Source organism: Zea mays, chromosome 8 (genome assembly GCF_902167145.1).
Source record: "Zea mays cultivar B73 chromosome 8, Zm-B73-REFERENCE-NAM-5.0, whole genome shotgun sequence".
In the NCBI taxonomy this organism is placed as follows: domain Eukaryota; kingdom Viridiplantae; phylum Streptophyta; class Magnoliopsida; order Poales; family Poaceae; genus Zea; species Zea mays.
The window spans coordinates 158,690,983-158,704,570 of NC_050103.1; the positions used below are offsets into that span (position 1 = coordinate 158,690,983).

At 43.9% G+C, this 13,588-nt stretch overlaps 3 protein-coding genes across 5 annotated transcripts; all 3 read right to left on the reverse strand.

Moving 5' to 3' along the window:
- Positions 1-2,402: 2,402 nt before the first annotated feature.
- On the reverse strand, positions 2,403-7,036 carry LOC100272998 (S-adenosyl-L-methionine-dependent methyltransferase superfamily protein). 3 transcript variants are annotated; one of them, NM_001365723.1, is made up of 9 exons: positions 5,572-5,992; positions 5,416-5,483; positions 5,112-5,259; positions 4,956-5,036; positions 4,112-4,198; positions 3,885-3,970; positions 3,645-3,765; positions 2,765-2,860; positions 2,403-2,679 (listed from the first exon to the last, which is right to left on the reverse strand). In NM_001365723.1, exons 1-8 carry the CDS (start codon positions 5,905-5,907, stop codon positions 2,786-2,788), a joined length of 1,002 nt encoding a protein of 333 aa, NP_001352652.1. In that variant the 5' UTR covers positions 5,908-5,992; the 3' UTR covers positions 2,403-2,679; positions 2,765-2,785. The 3 variants fall into 3 exon arrangements, 2 of the variants coding, with proteins under 2 accessions (NP_001352652.1, XP_008654553.1); XM_008656331.3 differs by having other exon boundaries at positions 2,447-2,698; positions 5,572-7,036; NR_158590.1 differs by having other exon boundaries at positions 2,451-2,679; positions 3,645-3,736; positions 5,572-5,985.
- A 49-nt stretch (positions 7,037-7,085) lies between these two features.
- Positions 7,086-8,397, reverse strand: LOC100285801 (uncharacterized). Its single transcript, NM_001158691.2, has one exon. The coding sequence runs from the start codon at positions 8,232-8,234 to the stop codon at positions 7,296-7,298; it is 939 nt and encodes a 312-aa protein (NP_001152163.2). The 5' UTR covers positions 8,235-8,397; the 3' UTR covers positions 7,086-7,295.
- A 2,744-nt stretch (positions 8,398-11,141) lies between these two features.
- On the reverse strand, positions 11,142-13,345 carry LOC103637421 (L10-interacting MYB domain-containing protein-like). Its single transcript, XM_023300833.1, has 3 exons — positions 13,290-13,345; positions 12,019-12,339; positions 11,142-11,945 (listed from the first exon to the last, which is right to left on the reverse strand). The coding sequence occupies exons 2-3, from the start codon at positions 12,337-12,339 to the stop codon at positions 11,400-11,402; spliced, it is 867 nt and encodes a 288-aa protein (XP_023156601.1). The 5' UTR covers positions 13,290-13,345; the 3' UTR covers positions 11,142-11,399.
- Between the last annotated feature and the right edge of the window lie 243 nt (positions 13,346-13,588).

Here is a 13,588-nt window from a genome sequence, read left to right on the forward strand (position 1 = left end):
CCCCCAACCACCTCTATTCAAGGCATCCAAGTTTCCAGCATATTGCATTCAATACAAGAGCTCTAGACTTCACTCCAAGACATAAACAAGAGATCAAATCCTCTCCAAAGTCCAAAACCACTCCAAACACTTAGTGACTTGTGTGAGAGAGATTTTCATGTTCATTTGAGTTCTTGTCGCTTGGAATCGCTTTCTTCTTCCTCCATTCTTGTTCTCAAGACACTTGTAATCAAAGCAAGAGACACCAAGTTGTGGTGGTCCTTGTAGGGGTCTAAGTGACCCGTTTGATTAAGGAGAAAGCTCACTCGGTCTAAGCGACCGTTTGAGAGAGGGAAATGATTGAAAGAGACCTGGTCTTTGTGACCACCTCAACGGGGAGTAGGTTCTCAAGAACCGAACCTCAGTAAAACAAATCATCGTGTTATCCGCTTCATTTGCTTGTGATTTGTTTTTCGCCCTCTCTTTTGGACTCACATCTATTTCTAATGCTAACCCCGGCTTGCAGTTGTGCTTAAAGTTTGTAAATTTCCGTTTTCGCCTATCCACCCCTCTCTAGACGACTTTCTCTAACCTAATCTCACTAGGGGAAATCACTTAGAATTCAAGATGAAGGTTGGGCGGCCTTGAATGGGGGGGAGAGAGCTTGTATGCAAGTTGGTGTAGGAGTAATAGTTGCAGACAATCGTTGCAAAGAAGGTGAACATGTATAAATACTGCTTCCCCATTTTCCAAATAGTAGAGAAAACATGCGTAAGTTCTATACTGAGACGCAAAACTTCCATGCCCGAACGTGGAACTTCTATGAAGGCTAGAAAAATAAGAGTTAGGTTCATTTGGCTTTAAGGATTTTAATGTTTTTGTAAGAGCACAATATTTTCCTTAAACTTGATATTTGTGTCTCTCATTATAGTATGGTGTTATCTATATTCAAATTCAAATTCAAAATCAAAATTAATAGAGCAAGCCTTCGAACATCCAAACAACACTAAGATTTGGATTAAGGGTTGCCATTGTGTTGTCACACTTACTTTGCACTCTTACAACATGTCCATACTTAGGAGATCTCATTAAATCTATAATTGTATCATTGTCAATGCGCTAAAGTTGTTTTAAAGGCTTAGATTGACTTTCAATATTATATTATTAAAAAGGTAAAAATGAGTGTGTCCTATTGGCAACTAGAGTCCACAGAAGCGCATCACCCACCTACAAGTTGATAGCCTAGTCAACAATCTTGTGACTGACGGGCCTAAGAGTATGTATAATGCTTAGACACCGGGTCAATTCTCTGAACATAGCAGATTAGACTATTGTACAATGAAGTGTTTCTAAATCATAAATGTATTAACCTCAAAGATGACTCAAGATACGATGTTTAATGACATTGTACACACACTATTTTATTATGCTTGAAAAACCTTGTAAGAGATGGACTCTTCACGAGTAGATGGTCTTCTAATTTTTTCACTTCTCTACTCCTATAAAGCCCAGTTTCCCTAGTTTCCAACGTCATTCCTTTTGCAAACAAGTATTTATAGTTCTTTCTAATATAATCCATGAACCAAACATATGTGCAATGCGTGAAGCACGTAACTCTGTTTCTCTCCCCCGCTTACCACTGGCCTGTTATATATGGGCCATGAGTAACCACCTAAACCCAACACGATAGAAAGTCGATCGCAGTGCAGCGTTCTCACATAGTACCAACTCATTATCTAAGGGAGAATTAGCAACTAAGCGAGCTATAAAAAATAGAGTCAGGCTCCTTTTAGACTATACATTTCTCATTATTTTAGCTAAGATAATTTGTAATATTTGTTTTTATCAATTTAATATCTAATATGTTGTCTATATATTAACTTTAATATTAAACTTATCTTTTATGGAATAGTCCACTACACTAGTTTATTAGGCTCGTTGCAACATACGAGCATCATATTATATCCCCAAATACCTCTCAAGAGACAGACAGAGTATTTAATGACGTTGTACATGCCCTAACCGACCACCCATAGTGTCGTTTGAGACCTCTAGGTTCTAGGATGCTGTCAATGTAGGCATATCATCCGGGGTAGGTACCCTAACTGCCAACTAGATGCTGATTTGCAATTTCGTGTAACTAGCATCCATATATGTTACTCCTCCTCCGCCGTTCTTTTTTATTTGTCGTGTTCTAGTTTAAAAAATAAACTAGTGGACGATAAAATACGGATGTAGTATTATTTAATAAATACCATTATTTTAATAAATCATTTCTACATACCCTTATGGTGTGTTTGGTTTGTGCAGTCACTCTATGCTTTATGAGGTGATGCATCATAAGTTCATTCTATCAATTTTGGTGGAATCAACCCACCCCTCATGTATATACTAATTATTATCTTACGAGGAATGGAGTGGTGATGGATCAACTCATTCTATTACACAAACCAAATAAAAAAGTGAGGAGTGAGAAGAAGATGGATCACTTCATTCCTCAAACCAAACACACTTTTAGTAAAGACAGTTGCTACAACCTATGAAGTGAATCTGCCGCTTCTATAAATAGTTTATGTAGTAGTTGCTTCTTTTTTCTGTCGTTACATTACTCACGGAAACATCAGCTCACCAATAGGTCCTGCGATCAGGGCCAAACAACTTGCTTCTTGTATTTTTCCTTCTATTTGTTTCTTGATAGCACTGCAAATATATATGCACACTAGAGAAATTGTTGAATAAAATTTCATCAAACAATAGAATCAACAAAGAGAAAGGAGGGACAAACCTTGCCAAATATATTGTTTAGTTACCCTATTTTCTTTCTCGAGCATACAACATACATTGGGTCAGTTCGTCCTGGATTAGGAGATATATCAAGTGCCTGCAGAAATTGAAGGAAAAGAATTTAATCATGGGATTGATTTGAACACAATAATTAAGGGACACTATACATATATACAGGGGTAGCTGGATTTTGGTTCCAAGGCAGTGCAAATGTTTAGAAGGATAATAACTTGATAGCTAGAACGTATTCATGCAAACAAAAGGAGAAAATAAACAAAAAGTACCGCAATAGCAAAGCTATAGCCTTTTAGGAGGCCTAAAGTTATATATGATGTTGTCAATTGCTGAACATAGATATTTGCTTAGTTGCGCCTTTTTCGCCGTCACTAATCTTGACAGAGACAAATATTAATATTTTCTTTGATTAATAATTTAATGAACAATTGTATAACTGTTGAGTTGTTAGTTTGTTTTGAACGAATATGAATACTGATTATATCTGTGAGTATGTTGATTGATTGAATTATTGTTAAGTACTCCCTCCGTTCGTTTTTATTTGCCGTTCTTTAGCACAAAGTTGAACTGTACAACGACAAATAAATAAAAACGGAGGTAGTAATAGACCAGGAGACATGTTTTCTTAGAGCCCTGAATATGTGTTTGACTATTTGCATTCATGAGTTTTCCTTTCCATGTTTTGTGCATATCTAATAGAAATTTTCATCTTTTTTTGTTAAAACTGCTAAAATAACTATTGTTATATCCCTAGTAATTTTTCTAGCTTCCAGAAGAGGCCTTATTAGCTTGCAATTAAAAACCTTGGAAGCCCTAGTTCTTTTTTATCTTTTTAGGAAATGCACCAAACATTCAACAGTACATACCTGGGGAGGTTCAAAACCTCCAACATAATGGAAGTAAGCACCAACTATCCATGCATGATCAGCATCACCAGTTGAGGTCCATATAGATATAGCTTTTGTCCAAAAGCACCGGTTTGAAAAGCTATATCCAAAGTTAGTACTAGAATTTAAAATCCTTACCACCAAAATATGGTAAAGCATGCTATGATGTCCAAAAGTAGTTCTCGTCAATGGCAGGTGTCATTCTGGGCAGGATCGTACCTCATTATGGCAAGGCCGCTTGGCTTGAGTATTCGTCGCATCTCCTTAAAAACATCTATTGGCTTTGTAAGGTAATCTACACTAACCTACTAGCAAAGAAGTGCTACTATCAGATAATGTAAACAATCTTTGCGCTCCAATTCACGATGCTAATAAAGAAGTAACACTTTGCAGTACAACGTATAATCTCTTCTTTTAACAAGAATACAATACAAAGGACACAGTACCACATTGGTGATAACATCAAAAGTGTTATCTTCGAAAGGAAGCTTTGGGTTCACATTGAGGTCTTGCACGACATACTGAGTCAGTACCTATTGTCGTAAAACAACAACAAAAAAGCTATGTCAACATATAGTTTTAGCAAAGCAGTTCAAAGGAAGTACCACTGGTCCTAATGTAAAGTTACTGACTAAACTCTAACATCAATGCATATAAGATATGTGTCTGCAGTTTGTAAAATAAAAATAGATCCTAGAGCTCAGGTTAACAGTTAAACGACTGTAAGACAAAAGTATCATCAAAGGAAAAGTAACTGTGCAAATTGTACTTGTTGATAATCCTGCTCTCACATGTAGTCATAGGAAGACTGATCTATCAGCTGGCCTTTGCTCTCCTTATCAGGAGCAACTAAGGATAAAGTCCCTGTTTGGCATCCAGGAGATTTGTGGATTTCATAGAGACTTAGACCTGGGTATTTGTAGCTCTACAAAATCTTTGGTCTGGATCTGTAGGCATGTTGAGTGCATTTGCAAGACTCATATCGTTTTTAATTCAGATTAAATATAGCTATTTAAACTAATTTAGTTTACACTACAAACTACAGATTCACCATGTCAGAGCTGGAGCTGCGCCGCCAAATGAGACCCTAACTTGCTCTGAAATAATAAAATAATAATTGACAATCTACCATCTAATCTCCTCAAATTATGTGGCTGCTATCCCGAAAATTTTAAGTGAATAAATCGAGAATGACATCAAACTAGCCACTTGAGCTATTCAGAATGTTGATGAATACTTCTATAATGGAAGCTTAGTCAAAAATGTACTAATTTAGTCAGTACATAATACCGAGTTCTTTTTCAGTTCATCTTCATTCATACCCATCCCCACGATCTTCTCTTGTCTGTAACCGGGAGGATAATGGCTGACCTGCATAATGTGGATACTGTACATAAGAAACTTCATAGACACATGAGAACGGATGCGGTGACTAGCAAATCCTACCCAGCTGCTGCACATGTCCAGAATGGCCACCCCAGGAGTATTACTTGGAGGAAGAACTTCAGAATAGTACTCTGTGAGAGCTTGGATTGCTTGGTCATCAATGTGAGTGACAAAACGTGGAACCGAGTAGAACAGAGTATCTGATGATCTGCCAAGTAATCAAAATGTGAACCCCGTCTGCCCAAATTTTGTCTAGTACGCTAAAATCAATCTGCCAGTGTTGAATTATTCAGCGGGTTACAAGGTCAGACATAGTGGCTACTAGTGGCAGCAGCGAGGCATGCTGGCTGAGGAAGCTACTTACTCGTCGAAGCGGCTGAAGTCCTCAGGCTTGAAAGGGAACTCATCTGGCCACTCGACATTCTTGAGAATCTACAATCTTTCTCCATTAACCAGGTCCAAAAACAAGAAAACACTACAGCTTTGCAGCGATATTTTCTAAAAGGTAGAGCATGAAAACCTGCTCGACTGGGGAAACGCCTTGCCTCGGCCGCGCTCCGGCAACGAAAGAGCGGGACGAGGTGCCGCCGGAGGCCATGCGGGTGGCCTGGTCGATGAAGGCAGCGCCAAGGCCGAGGAAGACGCGCCGCGGCTGCGCGGCCCGCGGTGGGACTGGCGCGTGGCGGGAGCGGGAGAAGGCGGCGCAGGCACGAAGCGCTATGGGCTGCGGCCTTGTCAAGCCGAGGAGGATATGTGGCCGTGGCGCGAGAGTGGCCATCGGCTCCTGTTGAGACGAACGCGGCCGTGGCGCGGTGCCGGTGGGTGAGTAACGCGACGCGAGGCCACCGAGCGCCATGTACTCATGCCCGAGCGCCGCCCAAGGCCACGGTCAGTCGTGGCGCCATGCGCGCCGCAGGGGCGCAGACAAATCTCGGAAGATAGGGATTGGGATTGGGTTCGTCGCTGGTACTCCCGAACGTTGCAGCGTGTCGCGTCCGTTTCCGTTTCGCTGCCATGTGGGGTCGACGATTGCAGTGATGGTACGAGAAAGCTTCCTGTGCATGGTACTTCAGCCGAGTCAGTTTCATGAGGCGAATTTCGGATGATTTTTAAAATTTCTTTCAAGCAAAGCAATAAGTCAGATAAATCATAGGTCATCATAAGTCAGATGAACAACCTACAGAAACATAAGTCAGATGAATCATGTTATGAAAAAAAGGAAAAAAAACACCTGCCTGATATTGTTGAACACTGCCTACATCCATCATCAGTGAGAGACCTCGAGTCCAAATAAACCATGGGAACAAGGCAATTTGGAGCCGATCAGAGAAACTAAGAATAGAACACACACTGGGAAGTTATCCCTGTGGTCGCATTAGCAGCGAGTACCATATTAGGGCTAGTTTAGGAAATCAATTTTTCCAAAGAATTCCTATTTTATTAAAAGAAAAATGAACTAATTTCCTTAGCCCCGTTTATTTTGTTGGAATTGAATTTCATTATAATAAGTATAATTTAGACAAAACTAATTAAGTTAATATATTTATATATGTAATATATTTGTTTATTATCCCGATACTACATTTATGCTATAAAGAAGGAAGTATAAGAATGTGTTATAAATTGTACATTAGAAATGTAGCAGAATCAATTTTCATCTCTCACCTTATGAATTGGGGATAGATTTATATATAAAATTTGAAAAATTGTGTAATATCACATTCTAAAAAAAATAATATACTCCATTAGCTAGATTCCAATTCCTCAAAATGTGAAGAAACAAACGGGGCCTTAGGAAAATGAAATCCCTTATTGTATGTGTTTCCTCTGTCAAATGTGGCAAAACAAAAAACTAATTTGGCTTGGGTCAACTATTGAATCAGATAACAATCTAAATAAGTACAGTAGAGTGCACACAAGTGGCAATAGAAGAACAATAATCACGCTGAATAAGTGGGCCCCACATCACAATCCTGCACATGATTTTACCATCTTATTCTTAAAATTATTCTTGGAACAATTGGATCTATATCATTAAAAGATCCAAACTTTAGATATATACCATGAACCCCACATGTCATTGACTCATGTGGACCCACATGTAAGTGAGATAGTAATGGTATGGATCCAAAGTGGTGATCTTTTAATGGTATGGATCCAAATTTCCCATTATTCTTTTATGAACATTATCGCGATCAGGTCCTGCCCATCCCACCCCAACTGACCCACCGCCACAGAAGCTCATCAAGCATCGGACGGCCTGTAGTTGTAGACGTGGAAGGTGGCGCGTGGGGCCACGGCCTCGAGAAAGATCCTGGCCGTCGCCTCCTGGGCCACCTCCGCCCGCTCCTTCTCCACCAGCGCCGCCGCTACCACGTCCCCGGCGGGCCCGCCTCCGGCCGCCACCATCCCAATGATGGCCGCCTGGACGGGGCCCAGCGTCGGGTTGTAGGCGGCGGACTCGATGCAGCCCCCGGCGTAGATCCTCCCGTCGCCGTCCGCCACCGCGAACCCCGAGGGGCACTTGCTGTAGGGCGCGTGCGCCGCCCGCGCGGCCGCCTCCGCGGCCTCCCTCAGGCGCGCGTCCAGGTCGCCGCGGGCGAAGCCATTGGCGACCGGACCGCCCAGGTCGTTGCCGTGCGGCTCGAGGACGAGGGCCACGTCCTCGGGGAGGAGATCGCGGGGCCCGAAGGGGCGCGGGAGGAGGGACGCCAGCGCGCGCCACTCCGGGGCGCGGCCCTCCGCGGCGTCGCTGGTGACGAGGATCTGGACGGCCGCCGCGCCGCGCATCTCCTGCAGGAACTGGCGGCAGTGGCCGCAGGGCATGTGGGAGACGGCGACGGCGCGCAGCGCGGGCTCCCCCGCGGCGGCGGCGTTGGCCACGAGGAACTGCTCCGCGTGGACGGAGTGGCACAGCGGGAGGCCGCGGAACTCGAGGTTGACGCCGGCGTAGACGCGGCCGCTGGCGCCCAGCCCCACGGCGCCCACGCGGAACCGCGAGATCGGGGCGCGCGCCCGCTCCATCGCGGACGGGACCAGGAGCGGCAGCAGGTCTTGCACGGTCGCGACGCCGGCGGCCGCCGCCGCGCGCTCGGCCTCCTCCGCGCCCATGACGAACCCCGTCAGCTCCACCGCCGTGGCGGCAGCCGGACCCGGCTTTGGCGCCGCCCGCTCCTCCCCCATTGCTCAGATCCAACTCTAACTAGGCTGCTGGTGTATGATTCGCTACTGCTAACAGCGTTTAGTCTCCTGACTTGGAACAGGGAAGTGCTTGGATGTTTCCTTGAAGCTTGGAAAGGAGGCCGGGGCCAGGACCAGGAGGGAGGAGAAGCCAGAAGCGATAGCTGGGGCCGGGGGCCTCTATTGGCTGCGGCGCGAGGCAATTTATAACAGGAAAAAGGAGGACTAACGCAGCGAGTGTCAGTGTCACGTTATTTCATTTTTTTGGATGGGTGTTCTACTTCTCTTCGTGTTTTATACTCTATATTTTATAAAAAGAAAATCGTAGCAACATATTGACATCTAGGTAGTGATGATATAATAATAGAGTGTTTCGGTGTGAGACGGAAAATCTGGGACCGAACCGAACACACGTGCCGCCATTTTTTCTTTTTTATTTTAGATCGGCCCGGCAACCCAAGATTGATCTGAAGCCACCCAATTCTGAATTCTAGAAGTTTTTCTTAACTGTTGGCCAGATTTGACCAATAGTGATGTGTTACCCAAATGGTGGCGATCAGATTAGATTACTAGACTTTGTGAGACTCCAATCAAGCAGATCCCGTCGGTGCCGTCTCGCCCTTGCGTCGGTCGTCGCGTGTGAGATCCGACCATCTTCTTCGGCCGAAAACGACGCCGGGACCGTGAGCGGCGAGGCTGAGTGAGACGAGTCGTGCTCGTGCCCCGCCCGGCCGCCCCCGGCTCTGGTTCTCTCTCTTTCGCTGGGTAGCCAACACGGCAACACGTACGAGGGAAGAAGGATCATGGTGCTCCGAGTCAGGCCGCCGTCGCACGCATTGAACATAACTGGCAGAGGGAGAGGGAGCTATTGCTTGTGGCGCTCGTGCCTCGGCGGGGACTACGTGCATGTGCTTTTCCAGCAAAAGGCGACGCGAAAGGGACGACTCATCGGCGGCGCGCCTACTCGGCACGAAACGGAAAAAGGCCCGCCGGGGCGTGCATGCGTCGGACTCGCACTCAGCTGAGTCAACTGAGATAGGTCGGGACTGGGGGAGAAAAGGGCAATAGTGCGTAGCAACCGGGCACGCATCGACTCGTCGGTTTGTGAATGAAGTTTGGCTGTGTGGTGTGGCCGTGCGCGAGGGGTTGCATTGGCCGGAGCCAAAATGCAGAGCAACAACGCGCATGACGGCATGAGTGACCAACGGCGAAGCCATGTTGCGACACGGTGGTTGCGTGCCTGACATATCTACACTGCCTTCCATTTGTTAAGTGGCCTCTGCAGTTCTACCCTCAGCAGAGTCTATGGGCGTGTTTGGTTCGGCTTTTTTCTGGCCAGCTTTTCTGAAAAGCTGGCTGTTGGGAAAAGCTGGTGGTTAGAATTTAGGTGTTTGGTTCGGCAGCTGTGCAGAAAAGCTGTTCGTCAGAATCTACGTGTTTGGATACAGATTCTCAAATTGCAGATTCTCTTAGAAAAAACGATAAAATGAAACCCATAACGCAGATAAAGTTAATTACAAATTAATTAGTGGAGTTGATTACATCATAAGTACCGTTACAACTGCACTAAGTTAACTACGACACTAATGCATTTGCAATTGCATCTCGAAAATCACTCATGTCTAACTCATCAGATGTGCTAGTACTACTCTCACCTGCAGGTAGAACATGACTTAGGCTATTAGGTCCTACGTCATCAAAATCTCTATCGTGTAGAGCACTATCTCTAATGAAGTTATGCAGTGTCATACATGCAATAATTATCTTCGATTGTTTCTCAAGCGAAAATGAAGGGAGACTTAATAGAATTCTCCACTTCATTTTTAGCACCCCAAATGATCGCTCAATAACATTTCGCAGCGATGAGTGCGCATAGTTGAAAACTTCTTTACTCCCAATAGGTTGCCTCGCATTTTGCCATTCCGTAACGTGGTACTTCTGACCCTTATAAGGTGCAAGGTACCCCTTTCTATTTGGATAACCCGAATCGACAAGATAGTATTTACCTGCATACAATCAAAATACAAATGTTAAGGACATATGCCATAAAATATTACTGTACTATACTAATGAACAAAATATTTTTATACCTTCCGGTGGATGGGGGAACCTGTCCGCATAAGTAATTAAAGTATCATGTAGTACTCGTCTGTCATGTACGGAACCTGGCCATCCTGTAACCACAAATGTGAACCTCATATCGAAGTCACATACCGCCATTACATTCTGCGACGTGTAACCGTGTCGGCCAATATATTTCGCTTGTTCCGAAGCCGGCACTGCCGCTGGGAAGTGACTACCATCTATTGCGCCTATGCAATCCTTGAAGTGTGGCCAAAACCTCGCCTCTCGCAAACGATCATGAATCTCGACAAAATTTGGGTCTTTTGGCTTGATTGTGTCAGATGACATCTTATAAAGTGCATTAAGGACATCACTATACTTGCGGCTAATTGTTTCCAATGAGTGACCAAATTTATTTCTGATCTGCCTAAACGATTGTGGTCCCCCGCATGCCCACAAGAATATGCCAAGAGCTTCCATAGTACTGACACCCCTACTTGGCAGCAGCCCATAATTTTGTACCAATGTGTCATGCAATCGTCGAAAAACAGTTCTTCGCATCCGAAACATGTCAAAACAGTCGTTACTAATCTCCAACGTTCTTTGTACCCATTGAATACCAGATTCGACCACTGTTCTTCTAGGAGCCCGACTGAAATGACCGCCCCAAATATCAACAGCATAAAGAGCAACAAGCAATTCTGCATCTGTTTCGTCATTAGATGTGTGTGCATCCATTTCATCATCAGATGTGTGTGCATCTTTGTCATCATCAGATGTGTGTTCAAAACGGTCACACATCTGCATGCAGACAACCAAGAGCCACAATTACATATGTAAGCACAGTTTATAAACACATACGAAATTGTTCACAGATTCACATAGGTAACAAAGTTACAACTCTGATTATTGTCATACATGTTCAACTCGAATTTGTGGAAAACTGTTTCAAAGCGAGAATGATACTAACGAAAACTGACACGACAGGACTCATTAAGCAGACACAACTAACATACTCAACATATACGGCTGAAGGTGTCCGATGACAAACACAACCAACGATAATAGTAAACATGTACGACTCAGGTGTCCGACGTCCACCAGCTAATTGCTCTTTTTAGTTTCTAACTCGTAAGCATTGCGAAGCCAAGCGATTCTTCCTTCCTTTGTCTCCAAGTTTGCAAAAACATCTCTATACTTCTTATGAATCAGAAGATGCGTGGCAAACAAATGTATTTCGCTCCCTTCAGGTGATCCATCTTCCTTCACTTGCATCAGCTGCTTTTTAATCTCTAAGCGAACCGGGTCATTGTCAGAAGAGGTAATAGACTTGTTTGTGGTAATTGAGCGGGACTCAAAAGCCGCCATAAGTCTTTTCATGTACTCTTCCCTCGAATCTTTTTTCTTCTTTGGTTTAGGGGAATCATGTCGCAACTTACGCTTGCCAGTAGCATTTGTGCAGGGGTCAGGTGTGCTGTTTTCACCCCCACCTAAAGTGTATTCCAAATGATCATCAGAAGAAGAATTAGCATCCTCGACGCCGGGCACCAGGGTTCTTTCATTTGTGCACACAATTGGTCCAAACATAACCTTTAGCTCGTCCTCATTCTCTAGGGGGGCTGTTTTGAACATAATACAGCCTGGCATTGCCTGCACCAATTCGTAGTCCTACTTTTAGATGGCCAATACTAATGTTACTCTACGAAAACAAAGATGAACTTACTTCATTTTGCTTGGCCCACCACTCATCTGGGGCACTGATTGAACCAGTATGAGGGTCTCGACCAAGACCTGTAGCCCTATCATTCAGAGTTTTCCACTGGGTGAACATTCTCTTCAACGAATCCCACCTATTCTTCATTTGATCCCTGGTGTAAGTGCGCCCAGTGCGTTCCTTAAACTTCCTTATGAGGTTAGCATACCCTTCGGCATTTAGGAATTGTTGTGGCCTGTTCCGAGCATTAACCTCTTCTACACAAATTTCTGTGTAAATTTTTGTTGCTCTACTATCCCACTTTGCAATAACTTTGCCGGACTTGTCCATCTAGTGCATAAGAAGTGTATAGTGTTCAACATCCGTAGTGTTTTCGGATTAAAAACAACAACAAAGATGAAGAATATACTGGCCATATTATGTTCACATAATACCATAAGTACTAAGATTCCAATTTGCATAATTACACAACGAGAACCATAAATAAACTGGTACTGGAGACAAAATGACAGGGAACACATGTACACGAGCCCATTAACCAAAACAACTAACTGATTCCCTGGTTCCCTACCCACGTAGTGCACAAAAGCTAAGGGACTCAACCATGTTATTGAAACACCTAACTTCAAGGTTCACGACCTTCTACCTTAAACATCGTTGTCACTAAACGAAGGCATCTGATCGGAGTCATATTCAACTCCCCAGAAGTTTTGGAAATGCTCAGCAAAGTCCCAATGTGGAGTCAGGTCGTCGTCAGAGGGGGGTGGTGACGACAAGGTAGAAGGTTCATAGCTGCTGTCAACCGGGATGTTAAAGTTGTTCACGATGTCCAAATGCTCTTGCAACACCAGAGAGTCTTGCTCCAGCATGCAAGCTATCTCCTCCAAAGCTACACGTAGTTTGGTAGCATCAAATGAGGTCAATCCGCGCCCAGGACGGATTGTTTCCCTCGCTACGGAAAATATCTTGTCCGAAATCTCTTGCATCCTTCCAATTGCCTTGTCGGCTATGGAGTCAGCTGAATCCATCTGATGTGGATTTATTAGGTCGTTAGTATAGCAGACATGTGGACTATGTACACAAATTTGGCTTACTTTTCCAGTGCCTAGGCTGGTAACAAAGGAGGCTATACCAAACATTTACTACTAACTTCTGTACTTTTGACACTACAAACACAGTTTGAATGGAGTAAACAAAAAACGTGAACATATGAACAATTACTGCTTAACATACACAATGGTAATGACAAGAAGGGGAAAATAATTAAATGTGAACATCACCTTCGTTGGAGTGGAGATTCTGTGATGCAACAGAGAGACAAACAGGTAACACCCCGAGATCTGAACATCACATAAACATGATTTTCGTAAACTGTATTGTGCGAAACAAACAAAGAACTAGTCCCGGAACAAGTACTAATGTGTATGAGAGTACCTTGGTTGCGCTGCAAATTGGAACCTAAGACGAAGACAGCGAGTTGATAAGGGCAAACTGCAGGCAACATTGGACATACAATTAGCTACTGCAACCATCGATACCCTATTTCGTCCAATGAATTAACTGCAGATTAGGCGGCCGT

What these genes read in the sequence shown, in the direction of transcription:
- LOC100272998 (NM_001365723.1), bottom strand. Translation starts at nt 5,907, where the DNA reads ATGGCGCTCGGTGGCCTCGCGTCGCGTTACTCACCCACCGGCACCGCG. An exon ending in GACTTCAGCCGCTTCGACGA is followed by an intron (nt 5,260 to 5,415) that starts GTAAGTAGCTTC and finishes ATTACTTGGCAG; the next exon opens with ATCATCAGATACTCTGTTCT. An exon ending in GAGGTTTTGAACCTCCCCAG is followed by an intron (nt 2,861 to 3,644) that starts GTATGTACTGTT and finishes CAATTTCTGCAG; the next exon opens with GCACTTGATATATCTCCTAA.
- LOC100285801 (NM_001158691.2), bottom strand. Translation starts at nt 8,234, where the DNA reads ATGGGGGAGGAGCGGGCGGCGCCAAAGCCGGGTCCGGCTGCCGCCACG.
- LOC103637421 (XM_023300833.1), bottom strand. Translation starts at nt 12,339, where the DNA reads ATGGACAAGTCCGGCAAAGTTATTGCAAAGTGGGATAGTAGAGCAACA. An exon ending in GGTGGGCCAAGCAAAATGAA is followed by an intron (nt 11,946 to 12,018) that starts GTAAGTTCATCT and finishes GAATTGGTGCAG; the next exon opens with GCAATGCCAGGCTGTATTAT.